Consider the following 23,954-nt stretch of genomic DNA (forward strand, 5'->3'; position numbering starts at 1 on the left):
GTTTATGATCACACAGTGTCTGAGTCTTTGTGATTTTTCCATTTAATTTTTTGATTGTTTGCTGAGTATCTCCCTGCACGGAGCCCTCCTCTTCAGCAGACACAGAGGAGAGAACTGGGGTCCCTGTGGGGACTCCCATATTCCACTCACTGCTCCCAGTCCATGATGAGCAGCAGGATCATGCACACATTTCATATATTAACGACTTTATCTGCTGAAAATCGTTTTGTCCCTCAATTTAAACTGGTCAAATACGTCTCCAGTGAATGTAGCAGGATGGATTTGTCCCGAGTTGTAAGCGAGCAAGGTTTAGCCTCACGTGTTTGCACTCGAGGCCTTACTCAGGACAACTCGCTGAGACTCAGAAGAACAGAAAAGCAGCAGTAGACCCGTGCTGTAATTTCTGTGCTGAGAAGGAGCCGTGGTGGCCCTGAAGCTGCCCGGCAGGGTGCTGCAGCCTGGCTGCTGCAGGACTCAGCTGTGCTGTGCTCTCTTGCAGGGCGTGGGGGTGTGCGGGGGCAGCCCGGCCGGGCTGGGCACGGCCTCGCCCCGGCAGTACCCCCGGCAGAAAATCACACGAGTCAACCTCAGGGACTTCATCTTCTACATGGAACACGAGCGACAAATGAGCCGTTCCCTCCTGCTCTACCGAGCTCTGCTTAAATAAAGCCAACAGTCCTACTGATTGCTCCACAGAAGCTCAACTTGCTTTGAAAGCTGTCATTTTAATGTGCCTTCTATTTTTTTCAGAAGTCAATGTTCCAGTAATTTTGTTTTGTAAAATTGTCAGACACATGCAATAAATTCCCTTTAGAGATATATATATATATATATATATATATATATATATATATATACACCACAAAAAATGTGCAAAAGGTTTTAAAATGTTAACTCCGCAAATAAAATCAACATCAAACTCTTGCTCCATCTGGCCATTTTAGGTAAGGCTGAAGCAGCTGGTGTTGAAGTTACACAAATGCAATGGCTCACTAAACCATCTCCTGGCCAGGCGTGGGACAGGTTCACAGGAGTGGGTCCCAGCCTTGGTGTTCACCTGAGTGTTCCTCCTCATGCTGGACTTGTTTTGTTTTCAGTTTCCTAGCACTGTCTCACTAACCATGGCGATACCAGTTGCTATTTAACTTAGTTGTAATGGCAATTTTTTGCACAGCCAAGAGACTAGCCACTGCACACTCCCACAAATTTTATATTTAGGATTTTTGCTTTTACTGCACAGCTCATTTCCCGAGCCATTTGCTGAACCAAATCTTAAGTGTATGAAATGTGTGTGCAGGCTCTCAGCTGAGTTACCTTGACTTGCTTCCAGTTGTTTTCTAAATCTCATCAACCTTTTGCGCATTTGTAGCAGCTGGTTAGTAAGGAGATTCAAAGTTGGGTTTTATTTTCTAAAAGTAAATGTTAATTTATTTATTGCAAATAGTATGGTTTAATGTGGTTTTAAAAGAGAATATTGTTGGGTAAAGATTTGAGAGTATTCTATATGGATTTTTAAAGTTGCTGTAAAGGTTTTTGGGGGCCGCTTCCACTCCTGGAGTGGGGAGAGCAGTGAGCCCAGTGGCACCTGGAGCGAGGACACCTCTGCCTTGGGTGCTGGACCACGGCTCCAGCCAGAGAGGCTCCTGAGCAGGCACGTGGCTTTAAGCATGAGGAGCAGCTGTAAGTACCTAAAGGTGGGGTGAATGCCTTTTACATGCTTTGCTGAAGCAGAATTTGGGCCCACACGAAGCCGAGCGAGGCTGGTGTGAGTCTGAGAAATGGGGATCGAGTGGGGCACGAACAGGCAGGGTGCACGAGCTGTGCTGCAGTCAGCAGTGTTACAGTACCACAAGGGAGGCATTTGCTTATTTATCTTCTCCATTTTTACTATGTTATGCTTGCCACTTTTTTGAGGCAATATTTTTTTTGATGGGAAACCATAGCGAAAGCACAAATAGAACTATTTGTCCAATAGTTTTAAAAACAAAGGTTTTAATTATTTTTTAAGGTTTATGAAAAGCAGAAGAAAATTTATACTGCTGCTATTTAGCCAAAAGATTATTCATAAGGTATTTAAGGCCAGGACGTGTAAAGTTATGTTTTAAATGTATTGATAATTTGTACATATTGTTTATAAAGGCCTTGTGTTTATTAGAGTTACGTTATTTTGATGATTTCTGTACATACTGGTAAATACCCCCAATTTGTGTGAAAACATACTCCCTTATTTGTACTTATTTTGTAAAGAAATAAAACAATTTACTAAAGTAACACATCGAGTGACATACAGTATTAATTTATCAAACATGAATTTCACATTGTCTTGTAGTTCTTAAGCACTGGTCAGAAACATTTTGCATTAAAATATTAACAGAATACCCACAAACAAATATTAAAACCAAAAACTTCAATGTTTTGTTGTGCTGATTCTTATCCTTTGTGAAACATCTAATAAAATTGTCAACAAACCTCGGTGCCATCAGTAGAGAGAATGGATGCACTCAGCAGTGGCTCTCTGAGCCAGGAGCCCAGCAAGCACAACAGAACATTCCCTCACTCTCTGCTGCCACTGAGCTGGGACAGCCTGGACACAAAGTGCTCGTGGAGGCTCGTGCTGGTCCAGCACGGGGCCAGTGCTCAGCAACAGCGACTCAGAACAGTTCTGCTCAGTGGCATCAGGGAAACACCAGGCTGTGCTTTGCTTCTTGGCCTTGGCCACGCAAACGTGGGCTGGCTGCACACCACAGCTTCACTTTAAAACATCTCGGTGATGCTGAGCAATGTTCTTCATTAAGTTATGTTGCTGTGGTTTAAGGCCAGAAGTAGATATTCAAATCAGTGTTTTGTTGATATTGGTGCCTAAAAATACAGGGAAATAAGTAAAAAATATATAAATGAAACTGTAATAATCTTTAAATAAGTGACCTGAAGTTACTAACTAAAAGAACACGTCCTAGCTTAACTTTTTCTTTCTTTAAAGGCATATTTCTTCTAAGAAAGTGATTGTTTCCACATGTCTTCCTAGCCTTTGTGCTGTTTTGCAGTCAATGCTGTAATGTCATGGTTTAAACTTTCCATCTCAAGTTCACATTTAACTCGGCTGGCGCAGCCTGGAACCCTTTCCAATGCCACCTCAGCAAAGCTGCCCCAACTACGGGAGCTGCTTTATTGAGCCATAAAAAAATACAGTAAACACCAAACTGAGGAAAAACCAACCAAGCAACCAACCAACCACAAATACTTCCAACGTTCCACAGATGTGTAAAAGCACCATCCCAGTCTGCGCTCCCCAGAGCTGCCTGGGGAGAGCACCAGGGGCAGGAGCAGGCCCCTGGGATGGAATATCAGAATATCACCTTTATTCCCTGGCTGAGAGGTAAGAACTGGACAGGGTGTGCTGCCAGGAGTGCTCAGCTCACCCCGTGCCAGAGGGCAGGGCAGGAGTGGATACAGGATAAAAACAAGAACCTGAATAGACTATTGAGGGATACTTTGGACTTAAAGGTATGAAAGTAATAAATAAAACACTTCTTTTTGTAAGACGTGGCTACATCAAGCTGAATGGAGCAAAGGGCTGGAGAAGACGCAATCAAAAATTCTCACCTCTTTCAAACAACATGGGAGATACAGTGAGTGTTCCACCCTACGTGCTTGTTTTTGTTCATTTACTTTACAGAAATGTTTATGGCATGAAGTACTGTATAAGAAATGTGCATACACAAATACATGACAATTATACGTTAAGTTCTTTACAATATTAAATGTATAATATACAATTCTACAGATATCTTACATACAAAGGTGAATGTTGTGCCATATATTCAAATATGGCAATGCCTAGCAACTTTAGAATGTCGTACAAGTATAAAACCACAAAATAAAATAACTTTACAACTCTTAAAGTAGACAGATTTGCTCAACTGTTCTGCTAAGGTAGCAGACCAACCGGCCAGGATTGCCATTAGAGATTTCTGAGTTGGGTGACCAAGGTGAGAAAACCTGCAGAGGTCTGATTTTCCATGGACAGGTATCCAGCCCTTTTCCAAAAATTAGACCCCTGCCTGGATTTTACCTTGGATAGTCAGTACAGCTCATTGCTTTTGAAAATACTAGTCTTAAACGTGACTTAAATTTTGCCTGATTGCAATCAATTTGCATTAAGAACTGTTGACCACTTAATACTCTGTCCCTTGTTCCATTGGCTATATTTATGCATCTAAAAAGAGTTTAATTAAAATTCATCATCTGCAACAGTATTCTATAAATTAATGTGGGAGAAACTAAATTGTGATTAACACATGGATTAGTGATTGAGGACCCAATCATGCTTAAGAGCAATAAACAGGATTTAGCAGAATGCTATTTATAGTCTTGCACCTGCAAACATGGTGCTGTCTCCTGAGTTAAAAAGCCCTGTGAGTCAGTGCCAAGTCCTGGCAGAAGCAGGACCCTCCTGCAGACAGACCCCTGACTTTGTTACAGAGAAAGTTACCCAGATAGAGGGCAGCTACAGAATACAAATTTTAATAATAATTTAAAATAATAAAGCAACTTAAACTGAAGGCGGCCTGCTTTCATCTGGCAATGGCAATACAGGGTTTTAACAACTCTTTGCAAGAATTCCAGACCCATAAAGAATGGGCTTGTCCAAAATTCTTTAAACTTTTCCTGCTAAATGTGGGCTTCTAACATGGTTAGTAAATGATTAACAGGGGGTGGCTTGTTTGGTAGAATGACGCTTCTTTGATGATGCAAAACTTAACAGCTGTTGTGTCAAAATAAGGTTGGCCTTAAAAGAGCTACAGCTCCTCATGGGGTGTGATGGTGGATGGCATTTTATTTTGTGCTTCCAGATCCCTATTGTTGCATATATTGCCATAAATGGGCCTGTCTAATTTCTTGTCACTTGTTTGGTTTGGTTTGGGGGGGGTTTAAGTACTGAGCACCAGTGACTGTGAATCAGTCCTTTTCTGGTTCTGGATCCTGTTCACAGAGAGAGACCTCAGCTGGAAATGTAGTATAAAAATAAGCCATTTGCTCATGTGGGTGAGTGCTATCACCAGGTGACTGTGATGCTGGGGTGTGAAGCACATCTGATACGGAGGCGGGGCAGGTCAGGGAAGGTTCTCAGTGCAGTTTTTGGGGTTCTTCCTCCCGCAGACGGCCCCGTCCCCACAGCGCAGCTCTGGGGTGTCCCTGGGCTCCTGCTGGTCGGTTCCACTGCTTCCATGGCTCTTGCTGCAGAAGTCCAGTCCAGGGCCAGAGTTTCCAAAGCTTTGCCTGTTCCACACCACTGCTGGTCAGCCCAGAGTCCATCCCAGCCCTGCCACGCTGGGTGTGCTCAGGAACTCCACCGTGAACGACAGACAACCGGTTTCCAAACGCGTTCCATGGCTGGCTATGTGACAGGTAGTTTCAGAATACCACTAATGGGCAACGTAAAGTCCAAATCTCTTTGCTAATACTGTTTTGCAAATCCTTAGTGTTTCACATAAGGGACTATTAAACACTTCTACGGTTACAAAGGGGGCACGGGGAGGGTCTAGTCCAGGGGCTCCTGTTTTATTCTGATTGTTGGGGTGGGTTGTGGTCGTCTGTCTTCACGACACAGCACGTATTCGCTGAACTGGGAGGAATCCACCCCACCACCACAGGAAGCTGCCACGTTAAATCCCTTCTGAAATAATCTTTCGAGCACCTGCAATGTGGAGGGAAAAAATCAGATTAATATTTAGCAAATTTTAGTGATAAAAGCATTCGGAAGCACCAGATCTAAATGATGGATTTAGTCTTTTCAGTTCTCATTGAATGAATATTATTCGACTATAATTCTATAACTTATTGTTAAATGACTATACTGTGATTAAAGTCTTGCTCTCAGCAAACCTCTCTAGAAAACAAAAATTAATCAAAGAAATAAGCACTCTGCAGCTTAATACATTATATAGTAAAATACTGGACTTAAAATCTCATTCCTTATAGAAAGCAACATCAGATTTAAGTTCTAGTAAAAAGTGCCAATTACTCATTAGTAATATGAACAGTCTGAGGCAGCGGGGGGTGCTGAGAAGCTCTTCCTTGGCAGCTGAAAATGTATTAGGAGTTCAAATGACACATCCACCAGATCTTTGTGGCAATCACAGCTGTTTGCCCTCGCTGGAAGGGAGCAAAGCATAGCAGGAACAGGATGCAGAGCCAGGACTTGTTCTGGCCCAAGAAAGAGGTTATGTACTGCCCAAATATGTATTTTCTTTTTCTCCTCCTAAAGAAAAGTTGGTGTAATTTAGATGCACGAATTTAAGGAACCCAGAGGCAACTTTAATTTCTGTGACTATCACACAGCCCATTTCCCCAGGATATACTGATCCTGGCACTGGGAACAGGGCTGTTTTCCACAGGCGTGCTTGTGTTGATATTCAGCTTCCCAGCAGAGCAGGACACACCAGGATTCTCCCAGAGCCAGGTGAGGGCAGATGCCAGATCCACCTTGGGCAGATCACAACGCAGGACCCGCTGAGGCTCTCCTGAGTCCTCGGCAGCAGCCTGGAAAAATGGTTGCTGTGTTTTTCTCTGCTGATAAAAGCCTGTGCTGTTCTTCAAGAGCCTCACCCAAAGTGTGGCTCCCACTGTGGCAGCATGAGGAACAGGGAAGTGACCCCACAGTTTATTAAACCCAAGGATCCTGCTCACAGCAGCACCAGCACCGTGCTGAACACACAGCAACCTGGACCAAGCCCTTTACAAACTACTCTTCATCCTAGAGAAGTCTCTAAGCAACACATCCACCTCCAGACAGAGTCAGCTTGTACCTTCCTGGGCTTAGGTTCTAGAAGGAGTTTGGTCTGTGTTCAGTTTGCTGTGAGCACTGCCCCTGCCCTCACACAGCCCCAGCAGAGCCACCGTGCTTTGCTCAGTGCATCATTTCTGAGTGTTGGCTTTGCTTTTTCCAGGAACGTGATTTTGGAAGCACAGCTGTGTCCAAGGTGGTGTCCCAGTGCAATGCAGACCATGGCAGCAGCATTTGCTGCCTGTAATCCATTCGATCCCTCCTTAGGGGCTGCCTGTGTTGTGCATCTGCATTTAATCCAGGGTTTGGCTTTCAGGGCTAACTAAAACGTTTTTCTCTTGCTACCCTGGCTCTAAGGACGGGCAAAGGAAAGAGGCTGTTCCAGCAGAGCTTTGCCTGAGGAGTTCTGCCTGGCCCTGGGACACAGGAACTTAACATTCTCAGAAAGCCACATCTGCCAAATCTCTCTGACTTTTGCCCTGATTTTTACATACACTGCAAGAAAGTAGTAGAACTGAAAGATCAAGAAAGCACACCAGAGTATGGAAGAAAAATGAAGTGGGAGAGAAGAAAAGGAAGAGGCAGGAGAGTGGGTTAATAAAATGCAGTTAAGACAGAGAAAGAAAGCTTTCATCCCTCTTATTCACCCAGGCTGAATGGGGCCTGCAGGACAGAAATGGGTGCAGACACCAACATTGTTCCTCCTCAGAGGGGAAGGCAGGAGGAGTCTGAGACTGAAGGAGGAATAAGACATCAGCTGTTTCACAGGCTGGAGTATACTCTGCCTGTATGATCACTGCTCCTAGCCCTGACAGGATGACGATGAGAGACAATCCAGCCATGGGAAAAGAGGCTTCTCCAACTGAACTGGATAGTGGAACAGAGGATTGGCAGGTAAGATTTCTGAGAGAGATGGGACTTCAAAATCCTTGCTAAAAAGTTTTTTAAATCAATTTGCTTCTAAGACAAAACAAGCAGGGGGGGGTGCCTTTGGCTTGCCTCAGACCAAAGCTATGGAAAGCTGGATGTTAGCAGATGATTCATTTCTACAGAGCCTCTCTCTGCAAACTCCCAGTCCAGACAGACACTGCACCTCAGAGCACCGTGCCAACAAAGCCATTCCTTTTTGCTCAGCCTCTCTGGAAGGACCAGACTGCAGGCTACAGCCTGGTGGTAAAATCCTCAGGATCATCAGTCTTCTCAGCAAGAAACAGAACAGGCCAGGTGCTGTATGCAGTGCTGAGGATGTTGAAATACTGCACTTTTAAGTGTCACTGGGATGAGGCTGAGCTCAGGTCTAGGGAGAAAGGCTCCTTTCAGTGTTTCCATGCATGAGACTGAACAGCATTTTGAACATGGACAGGTTTAAATCCCATTTAGAGAATGGGATATAGTTTGACTCTATACACTTTATTTCTTCTGAAGGTAAGATACAAACACGGAGGAAGCAGTGACCATCTCTGCTACTTTGTTAAAAATCTCCAAAGAGAATATGCCAAAAACGAGTCTCAGCTGTACTCTCCCATGTACAGGGCCACATGCACATTATTAAATAGAGGATTTGTGCTTGGATTTAATATATGCTGTCTTCCAATATTCCAAGCACATCTGATTTTGTTGGGAGGTTTTCCAAATGGAAACCTGTTCCCTTCATTTAAATTGTGCAGAATATTAACAAATACGTTCTTAATTATGAAGACTTAATGTTCAACATTCACAAGCATCACAGAATTTTCTCTAAGGTAAATCCATTTCTCCCACCAGAACCTATTGCAAGGAGTTGGAAAAACCTACACCTATATATAATTACAAATGGGTGTACAATTAAGAGTTACTGTATTATTTTTTTGCCCATTAGGTGTTGATGTTCTTTGTTTTATATACACAATTCTTGATATAAAGCATGTAATGACAATATTTTTCAAATATAGAAAAAGAAGTATAAATATTGCAACTGTGCTACCAAATACATTGACCAGAGCATAGGAAGGCAGAAATAATGTATCACCTGAGCAAACAGCAAACAGGCTTCCTGTGTTGCTCTTTGGGATTCTTTGCAAGAAATTCTGCTCTTCCAACCACTACCCATTTCCCTTAAGTCTGTGCATTTGCCTCACTGTACTTCCAACTTCTGACTTAATATTGTTTTGCCAAAAAATCCTTGGAGGGGGAAGAGCAGTGCCTGTGTGCTGACCAGAGTTCATCAGAGCCAATGCTAATTAGCTGCTGAATTCATCAGCCTTTGGTCTCAGAAATGCATCATTTTCCAGAAAGTGTCTGAAAACACTTTCTATTAATTATATAGTAAAATGATGTAATTTAGTAAAATGATGTAATTTAACAGGATTACTTATACTGTAGACTCTTTGACAGAAATTTTTTCCACAACATGAACTTGTAAAGAGACCCTTTGATTCTGTCTGAATTTTGACTGAATTCAAAACACATTCAAATAATAACAGTAATTAGTGTTCAGCTTTTAGTACACATATAGCAGATGTATCCCAGGAGCCACAGCACTGGATAGAAGAGCTGAGTGCTCAACCATGTGGGCACCCAGAGCTCTGCCAGGCACAGCTGAGCTGCCCACCACGACCCTTTATGGCTTCAGCTCCTCTCATGCCCTGTGTGACCTCAGAGGGTCCCTGGGCAGCGTGGCTGGGACACAAATCTCTCCCCAGCCACTCAGCCCAGCTGAACTGCTCCCTCCTCCCAGCACAGCACCGGGGACACCTCCCTGTGCCACTGCCAAAAACAGAGCTGCCTCTGAGCACCCCCCACCCCAAACCCACCCCAAACCCTGCCAACTGTGAAACTGCTCAGGACTCTGCAGAATTAACCACAGCCTGCTGAAGTTCAACCAAATACACCTCTGGGGGGGAGGTCTTGACCCAAAGCCCACCCAAGCCCACGGGGTTTGGGCTGGTTTCAGCCAAGGGGGCACAGGGAACGCTGCCCATGCAGGGGGGTCACTGTTACCTCCACCCACCTTTACACACTCACAGGACTCTCCTGAAGATGTCCCTTGGCAGCCTGGGAGACTGCAGGGTCTTGTCCTCCCTTGCTGCTGCACCTCCCTTCCCAGCCAGCCTGGCCCATGGACCAGCCCTTCCATGGGTTTTTGCCCAGAGGGTTTATCAAGACAGCCATGGCATTTCCCACAGCCACAGCCCATCTGCCGAGGATGGTAACTCCCCTCTAGGCTCATTTCCCTTCCCACAGCACGAGCATTCTGAGCAAAGGAACACAGAGGAAAAGCGAGAGCTCTGCCTTGCCCGTGTTAATGAAAGCCCAAGTTAAGGGCACCTGGTTCCTCCCCAGAGCCCCAGGACAGCCACAGCAGCACAGCTCTGCTGCAGATCCCTGAGACATGGCCCTGCTTGCCTAAACACAGACCACCTATTTATTCCTGCTGCCATCCACCTATCTGTCCAGTTATCTTCTTTTGTTTCATATGTTTAATTTTAAACCTAATGTCAAAACTCCAAGTATAAAATGAAATACATTTTTGTTTAAAATACTCTGGGCAATTTTTATAGAACATCCTTTTGAAAAAAAAAAAAAGTGCAGAGATCAATTTTTTTAAGTCCATCCCGCAGGCACCATCATTTAATTATGAGTGAGACATAAATTATGCATTTACACATTGTTGCATTTTCTATAAAATGGTGTGGAGATTTTTTTTGTAGTTTTTGGAACTCTCTCTTTCTTCCTAGAGGCACTTTGGAGGGGAAAAAAAAACTGCCAAAGGCTATACATTGATGAAAAAAATTAGCATTTATCAGTATAACACCATTATGAGGCCAGCATGGCACTAACATACACAAAATCTAAATGTATTTTTCTGCTTAGACTTAGGAAAACCTGAAAGACTGTGATCTCACCAGGCAGAAAAATGTTTCCTTGCAATATAAGCATTGAAAGTAATTGGGCAGAAGCAAATAATTTGCATATAATTGAAGAAGGCATAGCAGAAAAGCAGCCCAGAGCCGGAGCAGAAGTTCATTACCTGCACGGAGTTCAGCCGGCAGTACCCGTTCAAGGGAAACCTGATAACGTGGGTGGGGTCCTGGTTCCAGCCCGCGTTCACCGAGTTGCACATGACATCCCCCGTCTCCGGGAAGATCTCTTCTATCAAAGCCTTCTCCCCACTCAATGCAATTCTCTCCCCCAGATCTGGAGTCACTCTTACAACCAAGCAGTCACAAGGCTGGAAATGTTTCCTTTGTTCTTTCTCTTGTTTCCATCGCTCAAGTTCCTTAATCATTGGCTGCAGCTGGTAATACTTTGCTTCTTCATATAAAAGATTAAAGTCCTGGGAAAAAAAAAAAAATGAAAGGGAGAGAGAGAAACTAGAAATGCTTATAGTTCTCTTTTAAAAATGAGTATTGTTCCTGTTTGACCTACTTAGGCTTATGTATTGTCAGCAAGAGAGCAAAGGCAACAGGTACCCACGTACGTACACCTCCACAGAAAACCTCACGGTGCTGGTGTTGAATTGTCTGAGCTGAGCGAGAAGTTCCCACTGCACTGAATTATCCTTTCATTTATTATCCCACAAGCTCAATGCCAGAAGGCTTCACTCTTGGGTTAAGAAATCAAAATAGCTGGCTGCAATAAACAAAGCTCACTGATGTAAGAGAACGTGTTCCAAGCCCTGCTCTTCACTCGCGGCCTCGGCCACTCCTGATCTCAGCGCAGATCTCAGGCTTCGCTCACACCCGTTAGGAGATGGAGATGTCAGTTCAGCTTCACTTCTCACCTGCCTCTGCTGAGGCTGAAATACAGCTACAGCAGCTGAGCTGCTGCCTGCAGTTTATGACTATTCATGTATTTCAAGTGTACTTTTGGAGCCTGGTAAATCACACAGAGGTGGTGACCATCCTGCTGGCTGGGAGCTCAGCTGTGTGCTCCAAGGGCTGAAAAGAAGCCGTTCTTCCCTGCCATTTGTCCATCACTTCACTTGGGCTTTGGGCAATTCAAATTCCCAATTTGATCCAATTCCCAGTTCAGTGACTGTTTCATCAGATTCTGACAGATGTTCCCACCTCAGCTGAAATACCTGAGAGTCCACGGAGGCAGCGGTGTGAGCACCCCCAGACCCGAGGAGGCAGCTGAGCCCCCCAGCCCCAGCCAGATGAGGAGGAGAGGGACAAGGTCCCCAGGGGAGCTTTGCTCCCCCAGCCTCCGAGAGGAAGAGGAGCACCAAGAGCTCAGCTCCTCCCTGCAGAGACCTGCCTTTGCCTTCCCTGCTCCTGCACCTCTTTACACACCCGGATGCTGCACCATAGGTGCTTTTATGGGGTGTGCTGGAAGCCAACACCTGGGACAAAGGCCAGTTCCACACCAGTATAATGAAAAATAAATGACAAGAAAAATCAAGACTGAAATGACTGCGATCATTTGGCCTGGAAAGAATGATAGGACAAGAAGCAATTAAGAAATGGGCACCAAAATCACATGAAAAATAACGGGTGTGCTGCTGCCCCAGGACTCGGGGAGGAGGGGAAATCAAAGGCCAATGAACATGCAGCACAAAAAGGTGTGACTCTACATAGTGGTTTGGAATTAACCTGTAAAATCTCCTGCTGCAGGGTATTACTGAACCAAAGCAGTTATCTCTGCTCAAATTTGGCACCACAGACCCACTGGTAGTGGAGGTGCTCCTTCACCCCAGGGCTGCCTGCAGCCTGGAGACACATGAATATTCACAGTGACAGGGCAAGGTGATCGACTTACAAAAGGGACATCCAATCCTTTACATCTCTTTGATGTCTGCTGAGGTTGGGACAATGTGCAGACAGCTAAGAGAGAAAAAAGGACTGGAGGATAAGAGGAGCAGAGAGGAAGAGGGATAAGAGCGAGTGGGAAGAAATGAGGGCAACAAACACTCTCACAGGACAGCCTGAAGATGGAAAACACAGAAGATTAAAGAAGAAATCATGCAGAGAGCATGCTGCAAACAACCAACAACCAGTGCTGGGAACAGGCCAGGCAAAGAGCTGTGGAGGCTGCCTGCACAACCTGGGCTCAGGTTAGACAGCATCAGCCCCAAAGCCTGATCCTCTGATGGAAGGTGTTCTCACCCTTCCCAACACCAGCACTCTGCTGAACCATTGCTGCTTTTCTCTGTCCGCCAGTGATGCTCCCTGGGAACTGAACAGGGCATCAGTTTAAACCTACAGGGATTAGTAGCCAAAATAAAAAAAAGACTTCTGAAGTCTCTGTGCAGGACGCTGAATCAGCACAGTCTACCACTGAACTGTGTTCACTACAGAGGTGTGTGCAGTGGCCTGCCAAATGTCCACTTGGCATCTGTTGGTGCCATGGATTGCTTTTCCAAGCAGGAAACATGCAATGCTAAGGAAAAATGTAATGGTGTAGAGTGGAGCACCCAGTCCTTTCTGAAGGCAATGGAAAGTCATCTGCTGTTTTCAGTAGGTCCTGAAAAACCAGTTTTAGAGTATCTGGGTTCATGGACACTATAAAATAAGGTATTATTTGTAAAATCAATCACGTGAATATGTGCTAAGAAAACTCAACAGTAAAACCTGGAAGAGATGGTACAGTGATAGAACAAGGCATTCATTTTTGAGAGCAGAGAGCAGCATGAGGCTCCTGAGGCTGGATGCAAAGCCCATTACATTACAGAGTCTCTGACTGCCTTCCCTGGCTTTGGACTAGCCTGACAGTATCCTGAATCACAGCATTCAATGGTCCTGCACCCTCGGGCCAGAAAAGCAATGCCATAAACCAAGCAAAACCCAGATCACACCACCCCTACTTCTCCCACAGCCAACTCAGCCCACCCCAGCAACTGCAGCTTTTCAGTGACTCTTGACAGCTTTTGCCCTAAAATGAACAGGATAAATTTTACATTCTGATACCATTTTGTGAGAAGAAAACCTACTTTCAAATGGAACAGCTCTTCCACTACTGTTCCCAGAATGACAGAGCCACACTTCAGGGGCTGTGTGGAAATCAGGGCTGAGCTGGAGCATCACATGCTCTGTGGGACAAAGTGAGCACCTGCTACACCAGCCTGGGCTGAGCCACGGTGCTGGGGTTCATCTCTCATGCCTGTGTCTGTTCCACTCTTGGGTTCAGCACAAATATGGGAAGGGTTGTGCACCTGAAGAAGGGCCCTGTAGCAGGCCCTGGGAACTGAGGTGTGATTTCAGAGATCAGGGCACTATGGTCAGGCAGTGGCAGGAAGGGGAATTTGTTGTGCTGTAGCACAGTAACAAGTGGAGGGGATAAAAAAGAGTCTTCTGTAGCAAGAGAAATCCACTGGTGTCCACCAGTGACAGGGCTGGGAAGGGACACCTTGTGTGACCCCACCGCACTGCCCTGGCTCCTCTTATGGGGCATTTGCCTTTCTGCAGGGAGGGACTGGGGCATCCTGAGGGAATCTGACAGTGTGTTTAGGGAGGGAAGAGGGTTTCACAGAGCCAGGAATACAGAATGAGTGGCTCACAGCATGGGATCAGGCTCTCGTGGGCTTTACACACCAAGCCCACAATTTTTTCCTTCAGGTTTTACTCATTCTTCAGAGTTCTGCCTGACCAGTCTGGGAGAGCCCAGCTCTGGACTACCTGCACTGAATGCTTGAGATGCCCAGGTAATATTGGCATAGGTACTTCCAGCCTTGCACTGCAGATATCAAATCCTACCCTGAAGAATTACTTAAGTTTAATAAGAAATGTAAAGCAGAAGAATTAAACCCACAAGAGCTCTTGCCAGGGAGGTGCCAGAGGAGCTGATGAGGACAATTCCATGCTGTTAGTTTTGATAAGTTACCAAAGGCAGATGCAGACATGCATCTTCCTGGCCCCATCCAGGAGAGGCACATCCCACTGGCACAGGCAGGGAGTAGCCACAGTGGCCAGGGGCACAGAGTTCAGTGAAACTGGGCAGAGCTCCAGGCACGGCTCTGTCCCACAGCAGCCCTGATCCCTGCACAGGGGCACCTGCAGCCTCCCTCTCTCAGGGCCCAGCCTGCTGGCAGGGCAGTGGTGCTGAGCAGCAGGCAGCATTCCCCAGCAGATTCTGTACAATACCCAGGAGTTCCTGTCCTGCAGGACTAATGCATCTCCCATTTCTTACAAGCATCATTTCCCTGTGCTCCCAGCTCCCTAACAGCAGTACCAAAGCCAAGCACTATCACAGATAGTGGAACTGCTTCTGTTTAGCTCAGGAATACATTTTGCTCTGGAGGTGATTCCCACCACCAGTGGCAGTCACAAGCAGGGTGCTCTTTGATAGCCTGAAAGGGCAGATAGCCAGTACAGCCTTTAATTTTTCTGTAAAGTACCACAAAAAGCCTTTATAGCTACCATGGACCTTCAGCTTCCTGTGCTATTGCAGGAATTAGTGGGAAGTTCTGCCAGGGCACTTGAAGAAGGGAGCAGACAGGTAGGGGGGGTGCACACAGCCTTCCCCCAGACACAGCTTCTGGCCTACATTTAATCTCATAGGAAACATAAACAGATCTTTCAAAGCTGCAGCCTTTTGCCTTTCACAAAATAATTTTCTGCTTTTTGTTCCATAGAAGAGCTTTTTCTGTGGTGGATTTCAAGTGGGCTAAATTCTGGCAGGCACCTATGACAAGGGTGACATCTTCCTGGGGAGGAGGTGGGAGGTGTGACCTCCAGGCCAGCAGTGCTGCTGTTTCCACGCCAGTGCCAATGGGCTGGAACAGATCTGCTGCCCAGGCACAGCCAGCACAGACTGAGACCATGTGTCCCACACACCTGGTGCTGTTCTCTCAGAACCAAAGACATCCTCTATTTTTGTACCTAATGTTGACTCCTGAACAGGCTGAAATGGCTCCTTCTGTCCATTTTTCACTTGTTATTCTTTATTACATGAAACAACAAACTGTCATCCTAACTCAATGTTTCTTTTATATTTTTAGTGCTGTGAAGATCTAACTCCTGGCTATGAAAGAAAGTTGCTCACTTCTACAATGACAACTGCACTGTTTTCTGAGGTCAGTTTGAGAAGACTTGAGATGCAAGCACACAAATTTTGTAACTGTATTAATAAATCAGAGCGCTGGCCCTGTCACTCTGGTGCTACAGGTGATCTCTGTAATCCCCATAAAACTCAGATGTCCTGTGCCTTTGTGCTCCTCCCCTCTTTGAGAGGGAACAACAATATACACGTTGCCCATGTCTGTTTTTGTTTGCTGCTCTCTGAGCAGGGAGTCAGTCTCAAACAAGCAGGCAGGGCAGCTCCTGGCTGTGCGTGCAGGTAGGAGGGACAGTGAGGGGGACTGGTCGTGCTGGGGGAGCCCCTGTGATGGCAGGGGAGATCAAGGCAGGGCAGTGGGGCACCAGAGGAGGAGCAGCTCCTGTGGCAGCAGCCCCCAGCAGCAGAGGGGCAGAGCTGAGCTGGCCCCCTGGCATGGGCTGGCTGCAGAGCAGAGCCCAGCCACACACTCAGCCCCCAGCACACTCCGTGTGGCTTAACATCCCCCAAACCCAGGAAAACTGCAGCAACCATAGGAGTGCTACTTTCAGCAGGAAGACCTGGGAGACACTTTCAAGTTCTGCCTTAGTAGTAGTTGCAAGTGTAATTAATATTCACTGTAAACACACCACTCAGACTTGATAATAAAGAATCACTAGCCTCGGAACACACACCCCACTTTCTCTGCATTTCAGTGTTAACTTAGTCTGAAAACAACACTGAAATAGCAAACACAATAATGCTGGTGTGGTACTAACATTCCAAACTTTCCAAAATAACCATCTGAGCAGCAATTCAAGTTGAAAAGCAACTTGGCTAAACCTTGAGGCTAATAAACTGCTTGATTAAATTAAGGGGTAAAAACTAATAAATATTCAAAACACTTGATAGTGCTTTGTTTGACATAAAGAACATTTAATGCAAGTCTCACTGGAAATGCTGTCAGGTTTTATACCTTAAATAGAGTTTTGCATTTAGAAACACTGAGTGATTCCATTTGCTGCCTTTGATTATTGTCTTCTGTCACTTTAATCATGCTGGCAAAATTACACGATTTCTGTGAAGTTAAATCCGTTTACAGTGCAGTTTTAATACAGCTTTACAGCGCATTCTTCTATGCATTTTGATTTAGTTACTCCCTACCTAGCAATGCTTTGCTTTGTTCTTGGGCCCTCATTAGCCTGGGGTTTGCTCTAAAGCTCTCCCAGGGAGGAACTAAGTAAAATGCAGTTATTCCTGTGCACAGGGATGGTGTGGAGCAGCGGGCACAGCACCAGCCCCCGTGCCTCCAGCCAGGCTCACTGCACAGACAAGTCCCTGGCACCCACGGGCACCCTCCCCTCCAGGCTCCAGCCAAATCCTGCTGCTTCTGTGACTGAGCACCTCTGAAATCTGGATGCTGGTCAAGGCATGATCAGCTCAAACAACTTCTCTCTTCTCTCACACCGTCTCTTCACAGAATCACAGAGTCACTGGGTTGGAAGAGACCTTCAAGGTCATCAAGTCAATCCAGCCACAACACCTCAACTAAACCCTGGCACCCAGTGCCACATCCAGGCTTTGTTAAACACATCCAGGGATGGTGACTCCACCACCTCCCCGGGCAATCATTCCAGTACTTTATCACTCTTTCCATGAAAAACTTTTTCTTAACATCCAACCTCTATATTTCCTTTGGTGTAGCCTGAGACTGTGTCCTCTGGTTCTGTCAGTGCTGCCTGGAGAAAGAGCCCAGCTGAGCACAGCCACCTTTCAGGGAGATGCAGAGAGTGATAAGGTCACCTCTGAGTCTCCTTTCCTCCAGGCTAAACACCCCCAGCTCCCTCAGCCATTCCTCACAGGGCTTGTTCCCAGCCCCTCACCAGCCTTGTTGCCTCCTGGACACGCTCGAGTGTCTCAAGGTCCTTCCCTAACTGAGGGGCCAGAGCTGGACACAGCACTCAAGGCTTCTTCTCCATCCACCCCTTCCATGACCCATCCTACAACCCCTGGGACTGCTCTGGTCCTCAGCTTCACAACTACACACAGGTTTTCTCTCACGTCCTGCAGAGTCTTCTCCCACCCAGCCCTCATCCCTCTGGCTAGCTCCCATCCCACAGGGCACTTCTCCAGCTCATCTGCCACTCACCAGGAGCATCAGGAGTGCCCTTCTGGGCTGGAACTCAAACCAGGACTGCCAAAACCTGCCCCTGCCTGAGAACCAGACTGGAGCTGCAGACCCTCCCACGGGGGGTCAGAGATGACAATCCTCCCAACTCAGGTGACAATGGCTGAGTGGCAGCACGAGGACCAGCTCTGCTCCAAAACAAGAGCCACCACCACTCTGGACTCTCAGTCACAACTGGCCAAGTGATCCTGTGGCCTAGCTAGTAAAACAAAGTGAAATGGCATTTCAGAGAAAATGAAATTTTCCTTCCTAGCAATGCCCTGCATCCTCTAACTGAGCAGATCCCCATCTGCCATCCCAATTTATTCATCATTTCATCCTGCAATAAGGGTTTTTGTTGAATCTTGTCATCTACAGTTCCGACACTTTTGTCTTCTAATTTTCATACAAGAGGGTGACAATGTTGGAAGTTTCCTAAGTACAAAGCCAAACAAACAAGGCCAAAGGAGAACCTTTAAACAATCAGGGCCTGCAAAGAAGCAACCAGCACCATGACTTCATACAAAACATGTCCTGTTCCTTAAAAAGCCCTCAGTCAATTCCATCTCCCAAGAATATTTTGACATTAACTATGAGCAGATTACGTCCTGAAATCAAAGTATTTGCTTTGGCTCTGTCTAACACAAATCCTCATGGGCTTGTTTAAGGTTTTCTTTTTTATACCAACAAGAAAAATATTTACACAGTTCAAGTTCTCTATGTATCAAATTTGAAACATTTCTTTCAGATTCTGAGCATTAAACCCTGCTAAGTGGAAGTTGCTGATGTTGCTTCTTAATTGTTGTTATACCCTGATAAATAAGCTAAAAATGTGAGGAAATACAATTAGTTTAGAAAAACTGATTTAGCTATAAGCTTCATTGTTTAGCTTTTCTTGGTATCCATGACAACCACTGGTCCATTTATTAAATAATAGCATCCCTGGTGTAATACACAAGTACTAAAAATCCTAACAAATAAACAGCAACATTTAGTTAAGTGTGTTTAGGTCAAGCATACAAACCAACCTGCCCCAAAATAAATGACAGAACAGGAGGAAAAAAGATTGCAGACTATAGCTTTCCTTACCTTAAAGTCATCTGGGAGCAGTAGCTTAGATGTCCTTAGGAAGCTTAATATATATCTGAAAATTTCCCCATCTCGATCAATGAAATAATGTTGTTTTAAACTGTCCAGGACAATAGGCTCTGTGCCATTAAACAGACGACTTATTCTGAAAAAAAGAGAAGAAAAAAAAAGAAATGGGCAAAAGAGACAAAATCTCATTACAGCCTTGGGGCTTAAGAACAACCAATTTAGGTGCATCAATTCAACGTGCATAAGGTAATGCAGGATGCTAATTTGGTGCCCTGGCACCAGGCTCGTGCTGCCCTCAGCCAGGCAGGCATGGCCCTGCCAGGGCAGCAGCCCAGGGCTGGCAGAGGGATCCAGGTGACAGCAGAGTCCCCGGCTGGGACACATCCCTGTCCTCCATCCCCCAGCAGGGAACCAAGCGGCTGCTCCAGGGACGGCCTCCAGCTTGGCTGGCATTTGATCAAACGCCACCCAAGGCTTTCTGTGCTGCAGGAGAGGCTGCCCAGGCACTGAGATGGGCTGTGTGGACCTGGCAGTGTCCATCCAATGCAGAATGCTTTGGAAAACCAGAATCCACTGGCCCATGCAGCCCCACAGCCTGTGGGACCACAGCGTCACCACCAGCAGTCCTGGGGATGAGCCTGGCAGGGGGAGAGCACCATGACAAATCTTTTGTGAGGGGAAAAACCAGGAGCAAGACCTGTGAGACCGGGGGATCAGCTCATTAGGGGACCACAGGACCACATCAGCTACACCATTCCAGGTTTTCCAGTCCCAAGGAGTCTGCTGCAGGGAGAGCAAACCAGGCATCTGCCTGGCTGCCGCTCCTCCAGCCTCTCCCTTCCAAATGCCTGCCTTCTCTCACAAGGCTTTGTCTTCCCATGAGAAATAACCCAGCTGAATATATGTTCTTGAAAGGGAAAATGCAGGAGACAGACAGCAACGACCTATTAAGTAATTGAGTCCATCTCTCTGACAGTGCAGCATTGTTCCCAACTGCGGAGTGTCTCATCTTTCAAAGTCGAGTCCTAAATAATCCTGCCACTGAGGACTCCTCCATTTCCCAGAGAGGCCATCCCACAGCTGGCTGCATTTCACTGTCGAGCTGGCCCTTCAAAGCCCCCACGAAATCCCCCACGAAATCTCCCGTGTGCCTCGCTGAGACCAGGGCAGGGCTCTCCCCTTCCCTGGAAAACAAGCTCATCAAGCCTTGCTGCAGGCTGTGTCCAGCACTGCTGCTGAATGCTGCAGCCACAGCCCTGCATGCTGCAGCCAGCCTCCAATGCTGCAGCCACAGCCCTGCATGCTGTAGCCACAGCCTCCAATGCTGCAGCCAGCCTCCAATGCTGCAGCCACAGCCTCCAATGCTGCCTCCCTCCTCCCAGCACCCCCAGGCTTCCAGGCCCAGCAGCGTGGGCAGCCCCTGGAGGTGATCCCGGTGCCACCCAGGTGCAGGAAGGGGCAGGTTCCCTGCCCCACTGCCCCACTGCTGCTCCTGCCCGTGCCCTGGGCCCTGCGCCACAGCTGCACCTTGCTCTGTTCGCCTAACTTGCTAATATGGTTGGAAATGTATTAATGCACCATTTATATCTAAATAAAATGTGGAAATAATAAATAAAACTGGACTTGGTAAGTCTCCACTGAATTTTGCTAAAAAACCTTTTTGCCCTCTTAATTAAGGAAGCGCCAGGTTTTACTGCCTGCTCTCATGCCCATGCCAGCATACAGCTAGTCTGGGTTAGTTGTGAGAATAACCAAGTGCTCTCCTAAACCCTAATTATAACATTTACTGTTTTCTCCAAGCTCCAGCGTTCCTACAGTATCAGAAAATACCATCCAGTTCACTTGGCAACATTTAATTTTTATAATCACAAGGTTCAGTAAGACTCCTGTAATTCACTGTGTCCTTTTTTATTGTTATTTTAGGACCCTTTGCCCAAGACAGTTAAATATACTGCTTTGTACAGTATTAGACTTTATTCCGGGAACCAGACAGTTAATTATTTCCTTTGGCAGTATGCTGTGCTGGGATACACTGAAAGCAGAGGAAGCACTGATAGCTTAAGGTTCAGTACATACATTTACTGAGTAAATTTGCATGGCTATTGGAAGTTTTGAGATGTTACATCTGAACAAGCTGAGCTGTGACTGAACCCTCCTCTCCTCTGCTGCCCTTTCTCTGTGGAGTCTGCAGAAGCAAAGCTGCTCTGCTCTGCACAGGCACGGGGGAAGGTTTGCCAACAACGACAGGGTGCAGAGAAGACAGGGTACAACATTTTAATGGGCCACCCTTTAATGTAATAAAGCATTTTTTTGGTAATGAAAACAAAACATGAATTTTGAGGCTCCACTTTGTGGAGTGCCCTGAGCTGTATTTCTTCATCAGCAAAATTACTGCTGGGGAAAGAAACTCACAGAGTGTTGAAAGACTTAACTGCCACCCCAAAAACAGAGTGATGAATAGTTTAAGGATTTATTTGACATTTTAGGGGGCTGCTACGTTCCAAGAACCAACTTCACTGCAGCATGTTGTAATGCTGCATGTGGAAGGAGCTCCCGCTCCTCCCGTCTCGCCAGTTCAAACCATACCTGGAAAAGTCCTTCAGAAAATGCAATGCTGTGAGAGCACAAAATGAACTCAAATGGCAGCTTCAAATGGACAGCTCCTGGCAGGATTGCTCACCATGTGTGAAGCTGTGGGAAGAGCTCAGTGACCAGGAGTAGCTCCACACTCTGCACCGGGACACGAAGCTCTCCATGGATGGTCACTGGCCAGAATAAAATGCCTCACACAGGGACAAAATGCACTTGGGTTGTCAGAGCTGACAAGCCAGCAAGAGCAGGAGGACAGGAAGGGCTTTGCACTGTACAGACTTGCTGATGGTCAATCAGAAATAAGGTACTGGCCTGGCTGGCAGCCTCAGGAAGCTGCTCCCTCCAGTGACCCACCATGTGCCATGAGTTAAAAGTCATGTGGAGTTGCTGCAGCTCAGACTGGGCAGTAGTCACCCTGAAAATGGTTATTTTTATGAGTGATCATGGCACCCAGTACTGTACTGGTGGACAAATCAGCACTTTCAGGAGGCACTTGCTTATGGCATGCAGGAATGGTACTTCCAGTGATGCTGGTGAAGAGGCAGGAGGCACAGGGAAAGGGAGACAAGGCAAAAAGAGCTGCACTGGGATCCTGCAGCAAAGGGCGAGTCTGAACAACAAACACTTCTTCAGCAATCCCACCTTTCTGCAAGAGATGCTTCACTTTCTAATTTAGAAGCACTTGTATAATCTGTGTCCAATATTTAATTTCCATACAGGGAGCAGACTGAGCCAGGACCAACTCCAGCAGTTGCCAGCCTAAGGATGCCAAGCGTGTCTTTCCACTGCCTCCACCACCCTGGCTGGGTCCCGCCGTGCTCACACCATCTGCCCAGAGCACGGATCCTCCCAGGTGCCTCTTCCTCCTCCTGGCTCGCTCCTGCCCTCCCAGCAAGGTGCTCTTCCCACCTGCCTGCTCTGCACTGCTCTGCACTGCTCTGCAGTGCTGCCCACCCCAGCCCCCAGCTGCCACAGAGCCACCACTGCCTGGCATCCAGCTCCAGCCTGGCACCCAGAGCCCTGCCCGGGTGCACTTCTCTGCCTCTCCAGAACAGACCCTGCTGATCCCACTCCTACTGTTTGTTTCTTTGTGCTTCTGTTGCTTCTGCTACAGGCTTTTACATTTTCAATAATGTTTCGCCAAAACGCCGAGGGGTGAGTTTGTAGCTTTGTACCAATTTTACCATGATATTAAGATCTTATTTTATTAGATTAAAAACAAACAACAAAGACAGCCAACCCACAAGGACAAGAGTGCCAGTAAATTCTTTTCTTAGTTTCTTGGGCAAGGAAAGAAGCCCTGTGCTCCTGCAAGTTCCTACAGAAGGCTGCTCCCCTCTTAATCCTGGTGACCAATTTTCCAGCCTGCAGGCTCCCTGCAGCACCTGTGGAGCACAGAGGGGGCCTGCAGGGCAGTCAGTCCCCACAGCAGAGCTCAGGACACACCACCTCCTTCATCAACTCTCCCAGCTCCATTTCAGAAGCAGACAGGGCTTTTGGCACCCCCGGCTCCCTCCAGAGCACCTCTGGTCTTCCCAAAGATCATCACTGAGCACAGCTGTGGCTCTGCACATCACACACAGCTGTTGGGGAGTTTCATGGAACTTTGGAACAGAAAGTTTTTGGGGTGGGGGCAGTTTGCTTTCTGGTTTGGACCAGTTTAGCTATTTTCTTGACAGCTTTATTTTTAACAGAAAATACAAGTTATTTCCTAATAAATATGGTTCCAGAGGTCTTAAGAAGACCACCCAGTTCTGTGGGACCTGTGAGACAACCAGCAAGTGGGGCTGTGGCACCACGAGGCCCCGAGGCCCCCAGGTCCCTCTGCTGTGGGGGCCACTGTGGTCCTGTGGTCCCCTGTGCACTGGTCTGGCCAGCACAGTGACACAGCGTAAGTAAAACTCTCTATCACAATATTGCACTAAAAGTATTAATTTAAGTAATTACATGATTAATATTTAAACTGTTCAGTGATATTCTTGTCATTCATAATTTAGTTGTTTACATTTATTAAAAATTGATTTTGTAGACACTTTTTCTGCCCAATGTCAAATCAGCAGGGAACTCACATCTCAGCAAACTGTCATTAAAACGTGTCTCTTTCCTCATTTATGGGAGGACAGGGGAAGAAGAGAGAAATGCCTGTCTGTGTGTCCTGCAAACATGGTGGGTCTATGCTGCACCTGGTGTCCCCCTGCTGAAGCTGCCCTGTGTGTGCCCTGCTGCCCCAGTGCAAACACAGCGGGGCCAGAGGAGATCTGCCCAGCTCCCTGTGCTCTATGGGGGCTCCCAGCTGCACTTGGCTTTTGGCTGTGGAGCTGGAGGAGGAGGAGGTGGCTGTGGGGAATGGCACAGAGG

The 23,954-nt window shown here is 46.6% G+C and overlaps 2 protein-coding genes across 6 annotated transcripts in view; one reads left to right on the plus strand and one right to left on the minus strand.

The window, feature by feature from the left end:
* LOC110473819 (transcription initiation factor TFIID subunit 4) overlaps positions 1-2,271 on the plus strand; it is a 146,214-nt gene extending 143,943 nt beyond the window's left edge. The window contains exon 15 of the mRNA XM_031505873.2: positions 500-2,271. Coding sequence (XP_031361733.1) covers positions 500-667 — 168 coding nt within the window. The 3' untranslated portion in view covers positions 668-2,271. The remainder of the gene's footprint in view (positions 1-499) is intronic.
* KCTD15 (potassium channel tetramerization domain containing 15) overlaps positions 1,973-23,954 on the minus strand; it is a 46,997-nt gene continuing 25,015 nt past the window's right edge. For all 5 annotated transcript variants that reach the window (XM_021536692.3, XM_077786260.1, XM_077786262.1 and 2 more), the window contains exons 3-5: positions 18,996-19,140; positions 10,797-11,102; positions 1,973-5,698 (exon numbers count right to left, since the gene is read on the minus strand). In XM_021536692.3, the coding sequence (XP_021392367.1) occupies positions 5,543-5,698; positions 10,797-11,102; positions 18,996-19,140 (607 nt within the window). In that variant the 3' untranslated portion in view covers positions 1,973-5,542. The remainder of the gene's footprint in view (positions 5,699-10,796; positions 11,103-18,995; positions 19,141-23,954) is intronic.

The sequence above is a fragment of the Lonchura striata genome, chromosome 13 (assembly GCF_046129695.1).
Source record: "Lonchura striata isolate bLonStr1 chromosome 13, bLonStr1.mat, whole genome shotgun sequence".
Lineage (NCBI taxonomy): Eukaryota > Metazoa > Chordata > Aves > Passeriformes > Estrildidae > Lonchura > Lonchura striata.